Source organism: Ambystoma mexicanum, chromosome 9 (genome assembly GCF_040938575.1).
Source record: "Ambystoma mexicanum isolate Mex_15411 chromosome 9, UKY_AmexF1_1, whole genome shotgun sequence".
Classification (NCBI taxonomy): domain Eukaryota; kingdom Metazoa; phylum Chordata; class Amphibia; order Caudata; family Ambystomatidae; genus Ambystoma; species Ambystoma mexicanum.
The window spans coordinates 1,528,176,060-1,528,195,321 of NC_090931.1; the positions used below are offsets into that span (position 1 = coordinate 1,528,176,060).

A 19,262-nucleotide genomic window follows, 5' to 3' on the forward strand; every position below is an offset into this window, starting at 1 on the left:
TGTGATGTGTTTGGTGGAGAGTGGAAACACTTCTCATACGGAAAGATTTTTTTAATGAGAAGGGTTACATCCAAGGAAAGAATGTTGCTAAGTCCGAAATGGTGTGATTTCTAAAAAAAAAAGAAGAAATCGGACGGTGTGATAATACAGAAATGGAAAATGTAGATCTGTCAAAAATAAAATCAAAGAAGGATGGTGAGGTATGGACGTGCAATGTTTGTGCAATATCGAAATGCTTTCTTGTAAAGTGTAAAGTAGTTGGTAAATATATATAGTAGGCCGACCTGATGTGTAAATAGTAATATGGTAAGACTGTGCACAATGTAAACAACATATGAAGTTTCTAAACAACAAACTGATATATTTCATGGCAAACAGAACCCCAGCCCTGTTTGCCACGTGCACCATGCATAGTCAAGGGTGTTTTGCTTCCCCAGTTTTGCATATTGCCAATGGATATGCAGTCTGGGGAACTGCGGGCCTAAAACTATGAAGTGGTGCACCTGCGCTTTCCTGTCCATTGCAAAGGTGTGGGGTGCAGGTTAGGGGAGAATCGGCTCCACTGTGTATGTTAGGAACCAGGAGGGGTGAAGTGTTTGATAACCATCTCCTGATTCCTGTCTCCATGGTGTGCGGGAGATGAGAGGTGATGCAGGCAGCACGTGGCGGCACGGGAGTTAGTGGCAGTTCTGAGGCTTTGGCGTCATGCAGGTGGGAAAATAAACAAACTCTATGTATGTCTGTGTAAGTATGCTTGTGAGTAAGGATGCAGTGTGTATGTTGCAGTTTATGGTTACAATAGTGCAGCCAGTATATGCATGTTTTCTAACAGTGGTATGGCCCTTTACTGCCAGTAAGGGCAATGCTAAAGTGAGTATGTTCTTACACATGTTTTCTTATAATATCCTTGCTGCCATTACGGACAAAGCACACAAGTATGTTTGTCAATGGGGATATTGGCATACATTTGCACGAGTATGAATTTATTTCCAACTTACAGAATACTGGCATATATTGAGGGCAAAGCCATCAACAAAATGTGTTCAAAAGTACTCGGTTGGTGGCCTGGTATCTATTTTTGTCTCTTTGCTGCCCTAAACACCTTATTGTCAACAGTGCTGTTTTTCCCAGAAAGAGTGCTCTAAAATGCACCATGTTAATCCATTATTTGAAAAGAAATGGTCAGAGGAAGGACTCTTTCCAAACTCTGCTTGGTCTGATGAGGCGCTATGCTACGCTGAGTCATTCATTCACATTCATGAAAAATGTTTATGTCTCCAATTAGAATATTCACTAGACGCACTTGCTAGGAAGGCTCAGTGTTACAGGGGTTAATCGTCAGAATGCCCAAGTTGCACAGGAGCACATGCACTTGTAATTAAGTAAAAGGCAAAGAAAGAAATATCCATAAAGACATGTCTGCATGATCTAGCCACACCTCTACCACCCTACACATTTTTCTCAACAAATTGCACAGTTCCACTACTTTTTTTGTGCACTTCGTCCACTGTATATTTATTCATCTATTCGGATTTGTAAAGCACACACAACCCAAGGGCATCGTGGCGCTTGTTACATATATGATCATACAATGGTTACAGGCACGGTGATATTGTACATATTTACAGGAAAGGTTCGAAGATAGTTACATTTTACTGCGTAAGGAGTGAGATCTTGAGTTTCCTACGAAATGCAGGGAGTGAGTTTTCAGCTCTGATGTCTGTGGGTAGTGCCTTCCAGGATTTGGCAGCAATATATGGGAAGCCTAAGCCACCGGCTTTAGCTCTATTGATACGAGGGATGTGCAGTTGGTTAGTGAATTGTGTCCTAGTGGGCCGTGTCGAGGAGGATTTGGAGATAGTTTCAGATAGGTAGGAAGGTGCAAAGAGAGTGGCATTTGTGTGTGAGAGTGAGGATTTTGAATGTGATACGCTTTTGACTGGGAGCCAATGAGCCGATTGTCTGGCCTGGGAGATATGCTCCTTTCTTGGGATGTTTAGGGCGGCGGCACAGAAATCATTGTTCTGTGTGACTTGTAGTCTGTTTGCAATAGTCTAGTTTGGCTCCAATGGTTGCTCTAGCTATTGATAGGCAGTTGGGTTTGGATAAGTATGGTTTTATGGCGTTAATTAGTTTGGTGGTATGTGCAGAGGAGGACGTGATCGCGCTAACCTGTCTGGTCATGGTTAGTGAGGAGTCTAAGTATACTCCCAGTGTCTTGACGGCTGTAGATACGGGGATGATGGAGTTGTCAATGGTAAAGTTGGCATACAATTTATCAAGTTTGGCTAAGGTGTTCTTTTGGCCTAGTATCATAATTTCTGTCTTGTCACCATTGAGGCAGAGGCCATTTACTGCCATCCAAGCCTGGATGGTGGAGTAGATCGTATGGAGTGCCTTGGCGTCTTTGTAGTATGCACCTGAGAGAGGTAGAAGTACTTGTGTATCGTCAGCGTAATTCGTATACGCGATACCAAGTGATTCAAGCTTGTCAAAGAGAGGCTTCGTGAAAAAGTTGTATAGTGTGGGTGCTGTGCAAGATCCCTGAGGGACTCCGCAGTGGATTGTGGTGGGTGTAGCATTTGCTATATCCGAGAAGACTTTCATGGCTCTTCCTTCGAGGAAGGGGGTGACCCAGAGAGCTGATTCTTTGGAAAAGTTATCTGAAAGTGTAAGGTGTGATGTGAGAGTCTTATGGTCAACCAGGTCGAAAGCGTCTGAGAGATCTAAGAGAAGCAGCAAGGCTGGCTTTCCTTTGTCCATGATTTGGGTGATCTGATTCTTTAGATCCACCAGAGCTGTTTCGGTGCTGTGTCCTTTCTGGAAACCAGATTGCCTGGTCCCTAGGATGGAGTGGGTTTCCAGGAAGTGTTGGATTTGGCTATGAGCGGCTTTGTCCAGTAATTTCAGGAGAAAAGGCACCATGGTTATCGGTCTGTAGTTGTTAGGTTGTAGCGGGTCGAGCATTGTTTTTTTTAGGAGTGGGCAGACCCAGGCCTTTCTGAGGCTGGCCGGGATAATGCCTGATTTGAATGACGCATTGATGAAAGCTGTGAAATGCGGAGCGAAACGGTCTGCGCAGTCCTTAATGAGTTCGGTGGGCATATGTCCCCTTTACAGGGGGAGGGTTTAAGGTTTTTGAGTATGTTTATAACTTCTTGTTCAGTGATGTCCCTGAAGGAGAAAACAGGTTTGGTGTAGTTGGTTGAGGCGGGAGTTGAGTTGGTAGGTTTAGACCCCGTCTGCGGTGGTAGGGCTTTGCAGTGGTCCTTAATTTTCTTTTGGAGGAGGTCAATTTTGAGTAACATGGCAGATTAGATACTAGCACACCATGCTTCATCTTTGACTATTTCATCAGGTGTAGTGGGTGGGGAGATAAGCTCATTGAAAATGGAGAAGATTTCTTTAGAGTGCGATTTAGCATTGGAGATGCGTGTGTTGAAGGTGTTAGCTTTGGCTGTGGTGATGGCTGCTTTGTATTGGTGGGAGATTAGGTTGAACTCGTTTTTGGCACTGTCACTTGGATTGGTTTGCCAGTTTTTCAGGGCTACTCTTTTGCATGAGCGCAGTGACTGAAGTTCTTCAGTGAACCAGGAGTTGGGGTTTAGTGATTTCTTTTCTTTTTGCATTCAAGTGGTGCTATTTCGTTAATGGCTTTAGTGATAATATCCTTGTAAATGTCTGCTAGGGTGTTCGGGTTGTTGGCGAAGGGGGTTGCTAGTTCAGGGATATTGACGTAAGGGCGCAGGTTATCCTCGTTGAGCTTCTTGGAGCTTCTCACTTGCGCTGCGGTAGCAGGGGTGAGAGTTTTGTGGCTTTTGGCGATGGGTATAGTGAATTCGACGCAGTTGTGATCGGTCCATGGCAAGGTGGTGTTAGAGGTGATAGTAGAGAGGCAGTTATGGTCTGCGATCCAGTCTAGGATGCAGCCTTTGGAGTGTGGGGGATTTGATACTTTTTGGGTGAATCCTAAGTCATTAAGTTCCTTGGTGAAGGTATCAGCAGGTTTGTCTTTCTCGTCATTGAATCCCCAGTTGCGGTCTCCTAATAGAAGGGTTTGGTGGAACTTTTGATGTTATTACTGAGTATATGGAATAGGTGTTCCTGAGAGTCTAGGGGGAGGCCTGGGGGGGCGGTCCAGTACGTGGATGTTGATGGTAGTGTTGGGGGACAGTGTGAGTTTAGCAGATAGGAGGTCAGAGTTGCTGGTCCAGGGGTGACTGACAAGTCGAAGGTGGAGGCTCTCTTTGTAGATGAGGGCTACTCCGCCTCCCACGCGTGCTAGTCTATCTTGTCTTAGGATGGTGAAGCCTGGTATATGGTTGCTCCCCAGTATGGCTCCTCTGATGCCGGTGCAGAGTTGAGCTGCGAGTGAAATTTTTCTCACACTCTGAGCACTGGTATGGTCGCTCCCCAGTATGGATCTTCTCATGCATGTACAGATGTGAGCTCCGAGTGAAGCTTCTCACACACTCGGTACACTGGTATGGGCGAACCCCAGTATGGATCTTCTGATGCCGGTACAGACCCGACTTTTGAGTGAAGCTTCTCTCACACTCTGTACACTGGAATGGTCGCTCACCAGTATGGATCTTCTGATGCCTGTACAGAGCTGACTTCTGACTGAAGCTTTTCACACACTCTGTACACTGGTATGGTCGCTCTCCAGTATGGATATTCTGATGCTTGTACAGATGTGACTTCTGAGTGAAGCTTTTTTCACACTCTGTACACTGGTACGGTCTTTTCCCTGTATGAATCTTCTGATGCTGGTACAGATTTGAGCTCTGAATGAAGCTTTTCTCACACTCTGTACACTGGTATGGACGCTCTCCAGTATGGATCTTCTGATGATTGTAGAGATCCGAATTCTGAATGAAGCTTTTTTCACACTCTGTACACTGGCATGGTCGCACTCCTGTATGGATCGTCTGATGCTGGTGCAGATGTGACTTTCTAGTGAAGCTTTTCTCACACTCTGTACACTGGTATGGTCGCTCCCCAGTATGGCTCTTCTGATGCCGGTACAGAGTTGAGCTCTGACTGAAGCTTCTTTCACACTCTGTACACTGGTATGGTCGCTCCCCAGTATGGATCTTCTGATGCTTGTACAGTTCCGAATTCTGAATGAAGCTTTTTTCACACTCTGTACACTGATATAGTCGCTTCCCATTATGGCTCTTCTGATGCTTGCACAGATCTGAGCTCTGTGTAAAGCTTCTCTCACACTCTGTACACTGGTACGGTCTTTCCCCTATGTGGGATGTCTGTTGCCTTCTCAGACGAGCTGCGTGATGAAAGTGCTTGTCACATTCCTTGAACTCGTAGGACTTCTCCCCAGCATGGATCATCTGACGGCTGCTCATTCTCTGTTGAAAGAAGCAAAGGCCCCTAGTATTATTTCATATCATTGTGCAAACTAAAAATAAAAACATCTAATGCAGAACTGTTCATTCTCGTTTCATACAATACAATACTCAATAATTAAAGGACAAAAATACTTGGTAGGAGAATGCAACAATGTACATGTACGATTTTAGATAGATACAGTTATTTTGCAAAGTGGATGTAAAGTGGCAGTCTGCAGCAGGACTCTTGGCTTTGTTTTGCTTTCCTAAGCAGGACAACGCTATTATTGGAGGAATCGGTTTTCAACATCATTCAAAAGTGAAACATCCAATATAAAGCAGTTACTACTAATTTAAGCATTGGGGACGCTGTGTAGAGCGAACGTGCTCCACCCCCCATTGCAGCCCCAACAAATGCAGAATCTGCAAAGTGGATGTAAAGTGGCAGTCTGCATTCCGCAGATCGCACCAGCAGCAGGAATACATTGAGCCCTTGCTGCCCGGTGAGGGACACAGAAAGAGCGTGCAAGGAGAACTGGCATGCAAGTACTGTTGCCCTGGGATAATTTCATGACTATGGGCCTCATTACACGGACGGCGGTAAGGGTTAACGGTCACCGTTAATGGCAACGGTGACCGTTAACCCTTACCGCCGTACTACGAGGTCCCTTTGCAGGTTGGAGGAATTAACGCCTGCTTCTTGCAGGCGTTAAAAACCAACCCGCTAAGGGACCTCGGAGCTAATTACGGCACCGCAAAATTGCGGTGCCGTAATTAGCGCCTTCCCCATTCCCATAGAGCCCTATGGGGCAGAAATGGGAATGGGGAAGGGCAATGGCGGAAGGGGGATTTACCGCCCCTCCAACCTTGGAATGGGGCGGTAAATCCCCTTTCCGCCAAGGCGGTGCCGGTAATTTACCGGCATGGTCCAGGGTGCTAATAGCACCCTGGATTACCGCCTTCCGTGTAATGAGGCCCTGTGTGATTAGAATAATTGCTGAAAAATAACAAGCCGAAAAGTTAACATATCAGTAATAATTACTGGAGTGTTTATTTGCGGCAGCTTGGAGACTGTGGGGTGAATCCCTTTGATCCAGGCAGCCAAACTCACTCCAGTGAGACGTTCACTGATCAACAGGGAGCTGCGCTTTATAGCCGTGTACAGAGGGGAAGACTCTGCTCATGTGAACGGCAGCAAAACAACAGCAACATTAGGATCCGGCGGGAACTTGTACAACATGGGGGAAATGCAAGAAGGCCAAAAAAAAAAACAGTAGCATGAATAGACCTCAGCATAAAGAAGCAGCGACACCTACCATACATTTGGAAAATTCCCCACAAGGAGTTGAGTGTATAGAGGAGGCTAAAACTGTAAACCTTTGTGAGGCTTGGGTACAAGCGAGAGCCAAAATTGGGGAAGAAGCAATTAAAGACAGGTGGGGGCTGGCTGTTGAACAGGGAAATTGCCCCATTAATGTCAGGGTACAAATAGGCCTAACAACGGCCTCCCCGCTTAATATTTTAGAAAAAACAGAGGATGTTTATAAGGCTGGTCCCTTGGTCCACGACCTGCTGCTAGAACATCAGCTAGACTTTTCAGCCATCACCAAATCCTGGATTCACCCAGCCTCAGGCCCTACCCTCACATTAGCTGCCCACCAGACTATACAATCCTCAGAGCTGACCGCCTTGATGCCACAGGCGGAGGGCTTGTGCTTATAGTAAAAACCTCTCTGCAAATCAGATCCTGCCCTATTCCCACTTCACCAGGATATTAAATCCTACTTATGAAGTTAACCACAAAGCCCAAAACCACCTACAACATCCTATTAGTTTATCGACAACCCAACAACTCCAATCAACTTGACCTAGACATCCCGCTACTTATCACACCCATATGAAGGCCTCTACTAAATGCATTATCCTAGGTGACATCAACCTTGGCTTCAAAGACCCGAATGACCCCTAAGCCGCTGCGTTACCATCAGCCCTTGAAGACATGCATTTCTCCCAACTCATCAATACACCCACCCACAACAAAGGCCAAACTGTGGACTGGATCCTTACTTCTAACTCCTCCATCACCATCACTTCTATCTCAGAAATACCCTGGTCTGATCACTTCCTGATTGACTTCAACCTTAGTATCACCAATCTACAGGCCGCTCCTGCCCAGAAACACAACCCCACACTGGTCAGAAACACCCACAAACTTACACTCGATAGCCTCAATCCTACCCTTGCAGCCTCACCATGAACCACGACCCCACTAACACTAACCCTCACGACATTGCCAGCCTCTACCACTCCTGCCTACCACTTGCTCTAGAAACACATGCTCCTCTCGTCCTAAAAAGCCAAAACCTCACAAACATGTCAACCCATGATTTGATGAGGATCTCACCAACCTACCCCACAAGAAAAGAGCTCCAGAACATCTGCACAAGAAGAATCCTTCCTCTACCAACTGCAAGGCACTAGCCACAGCCTCCAAACACTACAAATCGGCAGTTGTGGCACACAAAACGAACTCCTACAATACTCGCATTTCCAATGCAGCCTCTAACACTTAACAGCTATTCTCCATACTCAGTGATTTGGAATCGCCCATTCCTTCCGCCCCGCCCTATGCAAGTAGACAAAGCCTGGTGCACAGTTATCCAAGATGCCCTGACACAAAAGAATTGAAGCCCTCCAGGATTAAATCAAGGCCAAAAGAAATTCCCTTGCCAGCAAACTCACTGCTCCCTTCACTTCTGACCATACTGACCTCAACCCTACACTTACAATTCCCCTGTTCAAATGCAATAAGGTCTCTCAATATCAGGTACTTGCCACTATCCTTGCCTTAAAACCTTCTATCTGCAAGGGAGACTCTTGCCCAGCCTGCCTAGTAAAGCTCTGCGCCCCCACTCTGGTGCCCATCATCACTGACTTTATCAACACCTCTTTTACCAGTAACACATTACCTAACAACATCAAAGCAGCATGGATCACCCCTCACCTCGAAAAAAAACACCCTCAACCCCACCATACCAACCAACTACCATCCCAATACCACTGTCCCATTTCTCCTGAAGATAATAGATTGTGTAGCCTACGCTCAACTCCAACCCTTCCTTGAGCACACCCACATTCGTGGCTCAAGACAATCAGGCTTTGGACCGACACATAGCAAGGAAACTGCCCTTCTGGACCTCAAAATCCAGATGGACAGCACCCGGGACTCAAGAAACCTAAGCATTCTCTTCCTTCTAGATCGGCTGCCTTTGACTTAGTCGACCATGAGAAACTTTGCCAAACCCTGAGAAAAGACTTTCATTTCTCAACAGAATCCACCTTTGGATTCATTCATTCCTTTCTGAACGTACCACTAGAGTCTTCATTGGTGAAGAGGCAGCGGATCCCATTTCGGCCCCACTCGGGGTTCCTCAAGGATCTTGCCTCTCACCTACGCTTTACAGCACTTATACAATGCCCCTCTTTGATGTCCTGGACTCCATGGGCATCACATACACACATTTTGCTGACAACACCCTAATTTGTATCCCTATCTCTGGCAACTACATGCAGGACACTGCCACAATCAACAAAGCCAAAAGCACCATCCACAACTGGATGGCTACACACAGTCTCTGCCTCAATGACAATACAACAAAGCTCCTCATTGAGGGCTACTCCGCCGATCTGAAATCTCTTGACAACTACTCCTCCATCTGCATTGATGGTACCTAGAAGTTGATCTTTCAATGTTTAGGCACGTTAATGCCCTATCCTCCACCACTGCGTACCCCGGCAAATGTATCTTGTTGAGCAGACAATTCCGGTCACCAAACAATTGCCAGACACAAGAGCTAGCTCTGATCCTTTCCAAATTAGACTATTGCAAGGTTCTCCTCCTGGGCACTTCAGCTACCAACCTCTCTAAACTACAACTACTACAGAATAAAGACTTACAAGCCACTTAAAAACGCAGCGAGCACATCCCATCCACCAGACGAGATGCTCATCGGCTGCCCATAAAAAGCGCGGATCGACTTTAAGACTCTAACCCTGGCTTACACGTGTATCTACTATGATGCACCAACTTCCCTTAATGACTGTATCATCCAGAAAACATTGCAACATACTTTAGGATCAGATGCCAGCATCTCGCTTAACATTCCACGATACAAGAGCAAAAGGGCAGGAGGTTCCAGCTTCGCAGTTGCTGCCCCCACTCTATGCAACACTCAGGCTGCTTCCGTTAGAAATTAAGAGTCATACTCTGCATTCAAAAAACATGTTAAAACCTGGCACTTTGACAAATATGTCCAACGTCCTAAATGCACCTGATTACTGTCCTTGTAACTGAATGAATACCGTCATAGCCCTGGGTTTGGACGTTCTATAAATGCTATAAATAAATAAATGGAAGGATATTTCACAGACAGTACATACAGAGATCTTCCTTAATTAAAGTGAAATATTTTTCTGGGCCTTCAGTTTCCTTGGACACATGTACCTTTCTACAGACGGAGGACTCATGCCACAGGAAGCAGTGCCTTTCACTGCCTGATTGGAAAAATACTTCACATTTTGAAGAGCATAGATTTTAGACCACCCATGGACCACTCGACCCAAGAAAACCCACAGCAGATGCGGAACACCATGGAGCCACAAATATACACAAGCAATTTCAATATGGTGCTGATATCATGGGGAATGCTTAAAGCGGCAGAACTGGCAATCGATACTAAGAAGACTAATTTACCTCTAACCCAATATGAAGAGGATAACAACAATTGCATAAGGCATACGAGGGGGGAGACTATGGAAGAGGGGCAAAATCAGGAAACCCAAGACAAATCACCCAATGTCAAAACAAATCCCAAACCACCTGCAAGGCCACGCCTCGCTCCAGGGGTGTGAAAGTGGCTGGAGGAAGCCACTTAAGGGTGCAGACAGGGAGGGAGCAGACATGCTACTCACTGCTCCCCAGGTAAACAGGGAGGTCGCTACCTGTGAGCTGGCAGCCCACCTGCTGACTGCCAAACAGCAGAAGCTCTGCCAGATATAAGGCAGAACATAAGCCTAGAGGAACAGTAGTGGGCTGGAGGTATAGTCCTTACCTGTGATTTGGCAGCCCACCTTCTGACTGCGAAACAGCAGAAGCTCTGCCAGATATAAGGCAGAACGTAAGCTGAGAGGAACAGTAGTGGGCCGGAGGTAGAGCCCCTACCTGTGTTCTGGCAGCCCACGTTCTGACTGCGAAACAGCAGAAGCTCTGCCAGATATAAGGCAGAACATAAGCTGAGAGGAACAGTAGTGGGCTGGAGTTAGAGTCTATGGCTGTGATCTGGCAGCCCACGTTCTGACTGCGAAACAGCAGTAGCTCTGCCAGATATAAGGCAGAGCATAAGGCGAGAGGAACAGTAGTGGGCCGGAGGTAGAGCCCCTACCTGTGATCTGGCAGCCCACCTGCTGACTGCGAAACAGCAGAAGCTCTGCCAGATATAAGGCAGAGCATAAGCCGAGAGGAACAGTAGTGGGCCCGAGGTAGAGCCCCTAGCTGTGATCTGGCAGCCCACCTTCTGACTGCGAAACAGCAGAAGCTCTGCCAGATATAAGGAGGAACATAAGCTGAGAGGAACAGTAGTGGGCCGGAGGTAGAGCCCCTACCTGGGTTGCAGTACTGGATGAAGAAGAACGGTCTGAGGAAGAGAAAAACTAGGGTGGGATATTGATAGACTAGGTTTGTGGATTCTTTTCTTGGCCAGGATATAAAACATTTCTGGTATAAGTATAAGGCTAGCTAGGAGGCTAAAAAGATGTGTTTAGAATAGGTTGGACTTTTCTGTTGGCCTTCACTTGTTGAATTTCTTTGGATACATTTGGGTATCACTATATGGAGGAACAACAACTTGTTAAGAAGAGATTTGAGATTTTTTATGTTAATTGTAAGAATCATTTCAAGGTGTTGGGCACAACGGGAGAACCCCACTTTGTGTTTGCCCATCCTTGACACTTTTTCAAGCAATTATTATTAATTGCTTATTGATTTTCACCCTTCCTTCCTTTATCCAACCCTAACCTTGAAGTAATTATCCATTCTAAGAAAAACCCTTGATCCCAAAAGAGTCGAATCTGTTCACATTTCTCGACATCATCATACTCCCACAATGCTGCCCTGTGACAAATTAGTGTCTAAGAGCTATGCAATCGGAACTAGAACAAGAATGGCTTCAGCCGGGCTTCATATGAAATAGGTTGCAAGCCAAGGTCTAAATGGAGCGCCTTGAAGGAGTACTCTGGGGGAGTGGTAAATGTGTTTTTAGAAATAACTTTTCACCAGTCCTTAAGGTTTTAACAGAGCCTTGCCCCTGCATGTCGGCTCCATATAGTGTAGCTGTACATAGTCTGGCATTGTGTACCTGAATCACCAGAGGAGTTGCCTTGTCCCCGAACCGTGTAGCAAAGGAGTGGGTATCACAATTCCTGCATGTCACAATTTGAGGCACTCGGGTGCAATTCCTGTAAACCCAACTACCCAATTAATGACAATGGCCACTGGTTTGATCACTAAACTATTATTCTGAGCCCTGACTTTAAGCATTTCTGTTGGCTGGCACGCCATTATGACTCCTTTACTTCTAAACCATGGCTGTCGCAGGAGGTTTGTAGAGTTTGTAATTGCTTTGCGAGGGCACATGGAGGAGGCTGCCTATTTTTCTAGTCCCTAATGTTAGTGCCTCTCCTCTTTGATAATGCTCATGTCCATTGCATTAATGTACAAAAGAGAGAGCAGCCCTATTGCCCATGCCACTGATTCCCTCCCCCGCTGGCAACTCCTTCCTGCATTTCACTGTCTCTATCGCTCTTCTATCCCTCTTCACTCTCCCCCCCACCTGCTTCGCCCATTATTAAAAACAAAATCAGTCTTCCCTCCAAGCCCCCTTTCAACCCCACAACACCTTTATTAAGCAGGCTTTCAATTATTTAAACTGCACCCTCATCACCTCTCACTTGGAGCACCACTATCTCACTTCATCACACTCTCTCTCAGCAAACAGGTCTGCCTATTTCTTTGCAGAAATCCCCAAAGTAAGAGGTACACTGACCATCTTCATCACCCCGCATTCCTCCCCAGTCCCTTACCTAGTGCCCACTATCACACTCTCCACCTATCCCATCTGAATCAGCACACATCCTCCAGGCTACCAACACACCACCTTGTGCTCCAGTGGACCTGCTGCCCCTCTCTAATCCCACTCTAATCCATAAGCCACATCCTACCCCGTCCACCTATACCTACCACCCTTGGCTCGCAACCCAGGGAGTCTCTTTGACATCTCTCCCCACTAAAAACCCATCAGCAACTTTGTACCTCCGTCCACCTATACTGCTCTCCTTTGGCTCTCAACCCAGGGAGTCTCTTTGACATCTCTCCCTTCCCAAATTCCTCAGCAACTTTGTAACCCTGTCCGCCTATATCTATCTCCCTTGGCTCGCAACAAAGGGAGCCTCTTTCAATATCCTGCCCCCGTCCACCTATACCTACCTCACTTGCCTTGCAACCCAGGGAGTCTCTTTCAACATCCTACCCATGTCCACCTATACCTACCTCCCTTGGCTCACAACCCATATTTTCACCAAGCCACTACCTCTATGTCATGCAATCATATTGCAGTAATTTACTTTACTGAAGTTACCTTGTGGTAGGAAGTACCGGGGGTGGGAAGAGTAGGGACGGAATGTGGGGGTAAGCCCCTCCCCCTCTCATTAAAAGAAAAAACAAAAAATTCCAGGAGGTTATTTCAGAAAAGTAATTTACTTCTATTAAACCACGTAGAACTGCTCTACTGACGTGGCTGACCAAATCAGCCCACTGAACAGATGCAAAAACTGCCCCACCTAATGCGCTACTCCGCTAAAACTTTAATTTACACTCCTGCCCCCACTTATGTGGATCAGCAAGATATCCCTTGGGAACCCCCACTGGGAGAGGGCTTGGGGTGGAGGTGCCGGTGTTCTATGAGCTGGAGAAGGACCAGTCTAAGAGGTACTATGAGACCCAATTAAAGACTGAGCCGCAGAGGCCAATGTTAGACGGGGTTGACCGTGTGTGTAGAAGGATGGGGTGGGAGGGTGGGTGATTGACAGTTTGGGTAATATGGAGAGAGAGGGTCTGTAGAAGGGTGGGATGATGAGCGCATCAAAGGTAACAGAGGGATCAAGGGATCACGGAGGATGGGAATAGAGGAGATTCCGAAGAGGTGAGAAGTAGTTAGGAGGAATTGGAGATGTGAGTGGGAGCCATTTTGTGCTCACTATTCACCAATCACTACTGAAAAGTGCCTTGTTATGGTATTTCTCTGCCCTAGGCTTTCCTAATCTATTTACAATATTTCTCATAGAAGGGTTCAGCTTTCTCTGGTGTAAACGCAAAATATAAAAATAAGCGCTGCATTGCTGCCAACTAGCCCCATGTCACAAAGGTCAGGTCCGGCCAGTGCTGTTTATTTAGCCAACAGTGCAGTGCATGCTGGAATGGTTGGTCCTTATAGACCCATACTTAATAGGACACGCGAAACAAAAACTCCCAGAATTCAATGTGTTGTTGGCAATAGGCTAGGGATGGCTGAAAGGGAGCCCCATTATTGTATTCAAGCAGGCTCATGCCCGATATCAAAATATATACAGCAATGATAACACAGACACAGAGCTGGTGTCGGGTGATCTTCTTTATTCCTTGATCACTTTGGCTCCTCCTACCATATGCCCCCAAACGTGACCAAACCCCATGATTGAGGCCCGGGGAGACATAGGGCCTCATTACAAATCGCCCGGTATGGAAACAACGATGGCGGTAAACCCGCTGCCACCGTTGTTTCCATGCCGGGCGATCACAACTCCTGCAGGCGGAGGTGTCAAACCCGCCAGGTCAGACCTGGCGGGTTTAACACAGCCTGCCTGCAGACAGACGTGGAAACACCAGCACCATCACGAGATGGTGCCGGTGTTTCCATGATCCCCGTTCCCATTGAGTCCTATCGGACTCAATGGGAATGGGGATTAACACCATTCTGCCTCCGGAATTCCCGGGTCACCAGGGTTGTAATGCCCTGGTATTTCCAGGAGTCACGGAGGCGGAATGGTAATACGAGTCTGGCAGTAACCAGGTGGTTTTACCACCTCGGTTACCGCTGGACTCGTAACGAGGCCCATAGGGCCTCATTACGAGTCACCCGGTATGGAAATAACGGTGGCGGTAATTCCGCCACCACCGTTGTTTCCATACCGGGTGATCTCGAGTTCTGCAGGCGGGAGGTGTCATTCCTGCCAGGTCTGACCTGGCGGGTTTAACACCACCCGCCTGCAGGCAGACGTGGAAATACCGGCACCATCACGAGATGGTGCCGGTGTTTCCACTTCCCCATTCCCATTGAGTCCTATGGGACTCAATGGGAATGGGGATTTACCGAATTCCACCTCCGGAATTCCCGGGTCACCGGGGTCGTAATGCCCCGCTAATTCCGGGAATCACGGAGGCGGAATGGTAATACGAGTCTGGCGGTAACCTGCCAGAGTTTCAGGCACGGTTACCGCCGGACTCGTAATGAGGCACATAAACAGGGGACAGAGTAGGAGGTACATAGAAATCAGACACTACATCCCCCTTACATAAATCAATACATGTCACACTACTCCATTTCCCCGATCCACCATTGCTGGTCTTCAGATTACTCTGTTTGACGGACTCCAAGGCACAGACACTTCACCACCTTCACTACTCCAACTGTCTACGGTATCTACATCACCATCCATATAGTCATAACAACTCTCCTGTGAACTCATTGCATCAACTGGTTCCTCATGCTCAGCAGTACCTGCAAATCTCCTGAAGAACAATACGTTTCTGGTGATAGAACAACCAGGACTTTCAGTTGACACCATGGACACTTGAACTGCTGTTACAGTCATTTAGCTGGGATCAAATGCAGACACGTCCTTCTGCCCTTAAGGTTGACGTACTAGCACAGAGTCACCCACTTGTATTTTCGATTCTTTGGCTCTTCTCCTCCCATCTGCATACATCTTCATTTTCCCTTTGCTTGCGTTTGTTTCTTATCTGAGCCTTCAAGACCAGGTCTGGGCAATTTACAAAATTTGCTACCTGTGGCAGCTGTGTGCGCACCACTCTGCCAAACATCAGGTCTGAAGTGCATACTGCTGTGTTTCGGAAGTCTCTTAACAGCCTGGAGATGGCTTGCATAAACAACCCTCGGGTGATGGAGCATACTTGAAGGGTGAGTTTGATGTTGGCCATGAATCATTCGACAGTGCCATTGGCCTGAGGCCATAGTGGGGTGATTCTTCGATGCTGAAACCCTAAGTATTCCGGATACATGATTAATTCATGCCCACTTAAGGGTGGATCATTATCAGACTTCACAATGACAGAATACCATAGTCAGCAAATAACATGTTTACTAGGGTTACTGTCATGCCACTGGACCTGTGGATTGATTTGTCCCGATGTAAAATGTGACTGCACTGCTCTTCAGGTCTTCACTGGTGGTGTGCAAACAGACAGGCCACTGTGTTCAGTGTAGTAAGAAAACGTTCACCAGCCAACACGAATGACCTAGGCAACAGGCCTTAGAACATGCTGTGAACAAATTATATCTGGGACAGGAGATGGGCTTCCCTCAAAGTGCGTAGTCAGAGGGGGCGGGGTGCTTAACTCACATGCTCTCTTTCCAGCGTATCCACCGCCCGACAGACATCCTCAGCCCCCCTGAGGCCGTTGGTACGGGGACGGAACCAACAGGCAGCACGAGACCTGCACAGTGTGGCTGCCTACCACACACCCGCACATGTGACCAAACCCCAGGCTTCAGACCCGGGGAGACATAGGGGGTCATGCCGAGTTGGGCGGTAAGGGTTTACGGGCACCGGTAAACCCTTACCGCCCTATTCCGAGGTCCCTTAGCGGGTCCCAGCAGGAACGGGTGGTCAGACCACCCGTTCTCTGCGGTTCCCGTTAAGGGACCTTGGAGCTAATAACGGGCCCGCAATTTGCGGGCCCGTTATTAGCGCCTTCCCCATTCCCATTTGAGCCCTATGGGGTGACCCGGTAAATCCTAATTCAGCCAGACCGGACCCGGATTTGGAGGCAGCCATGGTGCTAATAGCACCATGGCTGCCTCCAAACTCGGAATGATCCCCATAGACAGGGGACAGGGTAGGAGGGACATAGAAATAGGACACTACACCCATGACATGGGTCCATTTGGCAGCAAAGACCCTGGACCTCAAGAAAACCTCACCAGAGGCAACCAGTGCTTTAGGTGGGCCAGGGCCAGCCGGGGACAGGCCCTGGCAGTCTCCAAAAAGTGGGGCTGAGCTAGGGGCCCTGCTGGGGCCCCCTGTCCCACCACAATTTTGGCGGGACGCATTATCCGCTGCGGCCGCAGTCACGACGGGAGATGCGTCCGCCCTTAAGTTAGGCAAGCTGGGTCACCAGAGGAAGTTACTGTCTCTTTGTTTCCCTACGTCGCCGAGGCGTCTTTAACCCTTTGCGAACCTGGGGATGCCATTTAATATTTGAAGGTTTATAAAAGATTATTTGAAAAGTACACAATTCAAGCCATCTTTTATAAAGCTTTGCAGATGGACAAAGACACCTCAGGCTTTGTTCGTCGTCAAAGCTTTATAAAAGATGCCTTGAATTGTGCACTTTTCAAGCCATCTTTTATAAACATAGAAATGTTTAAAAAAGATGGCTTGAAAGGTATGCAAACCATAAGGTACGCACACAAATATATACATTTTACGTATTTGTGTGCATACCTTACTATGGCTTGTGTACTTTTCAAGCCATCTTGAAGTATACAAAACATAGCAAGGCACGCAACCAAATATATAAATGTAAGCATTTATGTATGTATGTGCGTACCTTACTATGGTTTGTGTACTTTGCAAGCCAACTTTTATAAACAGATATTTATGAAAGATGGCTTGCATAGTACACACAACATAGTAAGGTATGCATACAAATATATAAATGCTTACATGGATTTATATATTTGGTTGCGTACCTTACTGTGGTTTGTGTACTTTTTAGGCCAGGCCCAACCCATAAGCCACGCCCCCAAATGACCCCTCTCCCCCCCTCGATGCCTTAACCCACTTAAAGCCCTGGAGGCAACTCACCTGATCTGGGCCCGGTCCAGGCATTTCTCCCCAGTACTCCTGGGAGGATTTTAGTCCAATGATATTAAGGGGGTTTATCCCGCCAATCTTTGATGTATTTCTCCCCAGTGATCTTTAGTCGGTCCCTCCTAGGCCATCGTGGGTGGATGACTGCCTGGGACAGTGGCTGGAAGTCTTCTGGTGACATTTCGTGGTTCTCTGTAGAGAGCTTCGGAGGCAGCGCTGCCCTCGCTTCACTGAGCATGCGCAGATGTTGAGATACTATCCAAGCAGGCATGCGCAGAATAGTAAACACGATTCACTAACCAGGCTGAAAACAGTACACACTAGTTACTAGAACATGCGCAGAGAAGATATCAGCCCAAAAAAAACCTCCTCTATGGATTTCTTTTTAAAGTTCGTAATAATTGAATGTATAGTATAGCACAATACTTCAGCAGCTGTCACTTCTTAATGTGTTTGAAGCTATTAAAATGTTACATGTGAGATCTGCTGTGCTGCAGAATCTGGCATGCTGGGCCACGTGTCACATATCATGCTCCCCCCACTTCCCTTATGAGGCTCCAATGCTCCAGTAAGAGGAGCTCAAGGGAAGAAGGGAATGTGACCCAATAATGTGGCAGGGTGTGACATCACAGAAACAGTCACGTGAACTTTGATCTTATGACATCACAGGAAATGGCCTCAAGTGCCATATGGCCTTGTAGAGATCATAGGAAAGTTCAACATAATAGTTATGAGGAGATGGCCAGCCAGCAAGGAGCTGAAACAGGAACCACCCACGGAAAATCTATAAATCCTTCTATGTCAGCAAGTGTCTGCTGTGGAGGAATGCGTGTGAAAAGCGAGGTGATAACACTTTTATACCCCAAGGGAAGTGATGGCTGCAAGTGCTCCTGCAAATTACGCTTCTAAGGCAATCCCTAGAACAAAAGTAACAGAGACAAATATATTGCGGTGCCCTTTAGTCCATAACCCAGATGGAGTACATACTGGATGATGCGATGTGAAGCAAAAAATAGATAATTGCCTTAACTTGCTGCAAAGTTGTTACATAGAAAACGTGAATGTTTCAAGGTGCTAAATGAGTGCTATATATATATAGGCGGGTCTCTAATGGGATGGCTCTGCCATTCATATCAGATGTAACTATCCAGAAAGCAGTTTCTCAGGCATATTTCCCCTAGGGCAGAGGAGCGGGAGTGAAGAACCTAGTGATTGAGTGTAGTGCCCCTAATCACAACTGGCCCTCCTGTATAACATGAGTGCCTGCACTTTGCAAGTTCAAATCTAACTCAGCCGTTCGTTAACGCCACTTTATTGCTTTTGAAAACAGCTCTCACCCTCATCCCGAGAAGCAGCCCGTGACGGTACTAAACAATTGATCATCACAAGTAGCTTCCTGTACCACATGGCTCAAGGTATTCAATTTGGTCTGTGGTTTAGCCTGTGAAAAGAAAGCCGGAAATGTCCCACAATTCGGAGAAAGGACTCCCAGATTAGCATTTTCCAGAGCCTTTACCACCTCCTTATACAAAGGTGGAGCCTCTTTACACCGTAAGTTGTAATACTTTCTTTTACTTCACAGAGCACACAACACTATTATTGCAGGGGAAAGGCAATTAGCTGAACGTATTCAGCACCAATAAAATCTCAACGGTTGCAAACGCTCAGCTATTTTTCCAAAGCGGGAGCGTCTGTCCACCACAAACGAGT

The 19,262-nt window shown here is 46.9% G+C and overlaps 1 protein-coding gene across 1 annotated transcript in view; it reads right to left on the reverse strand.

Annotated features, from left to right (window-relative positions):
- Positions 1-17,772, reverse strand: part of LOC138489431 (zinc finger protein 850-like) — a 316,591-nt gene extending 298,819 nt beyond the window's left edge. The window contains exons 1-2 of the mRNA XM_069617147.1: positions 17,547-17,772; positions 4,316-5,369 (exon numbers count right to left, since the gene is read on the reverse strand). Of these exons, the coding sequence (XP_069473248.1) occupies positions 4,316-5,369; positions 17,547-17,570 (1,078 nt within the window). The 5' untranslated portion in view covers positions 17,571-17,772. The remainder of the gene's footprint in view (positions 1-4,315; positions 5,370-17,546) is intronic.
- Positions 17,773-19,262: the final 1,490 nt, after the last annotated feature.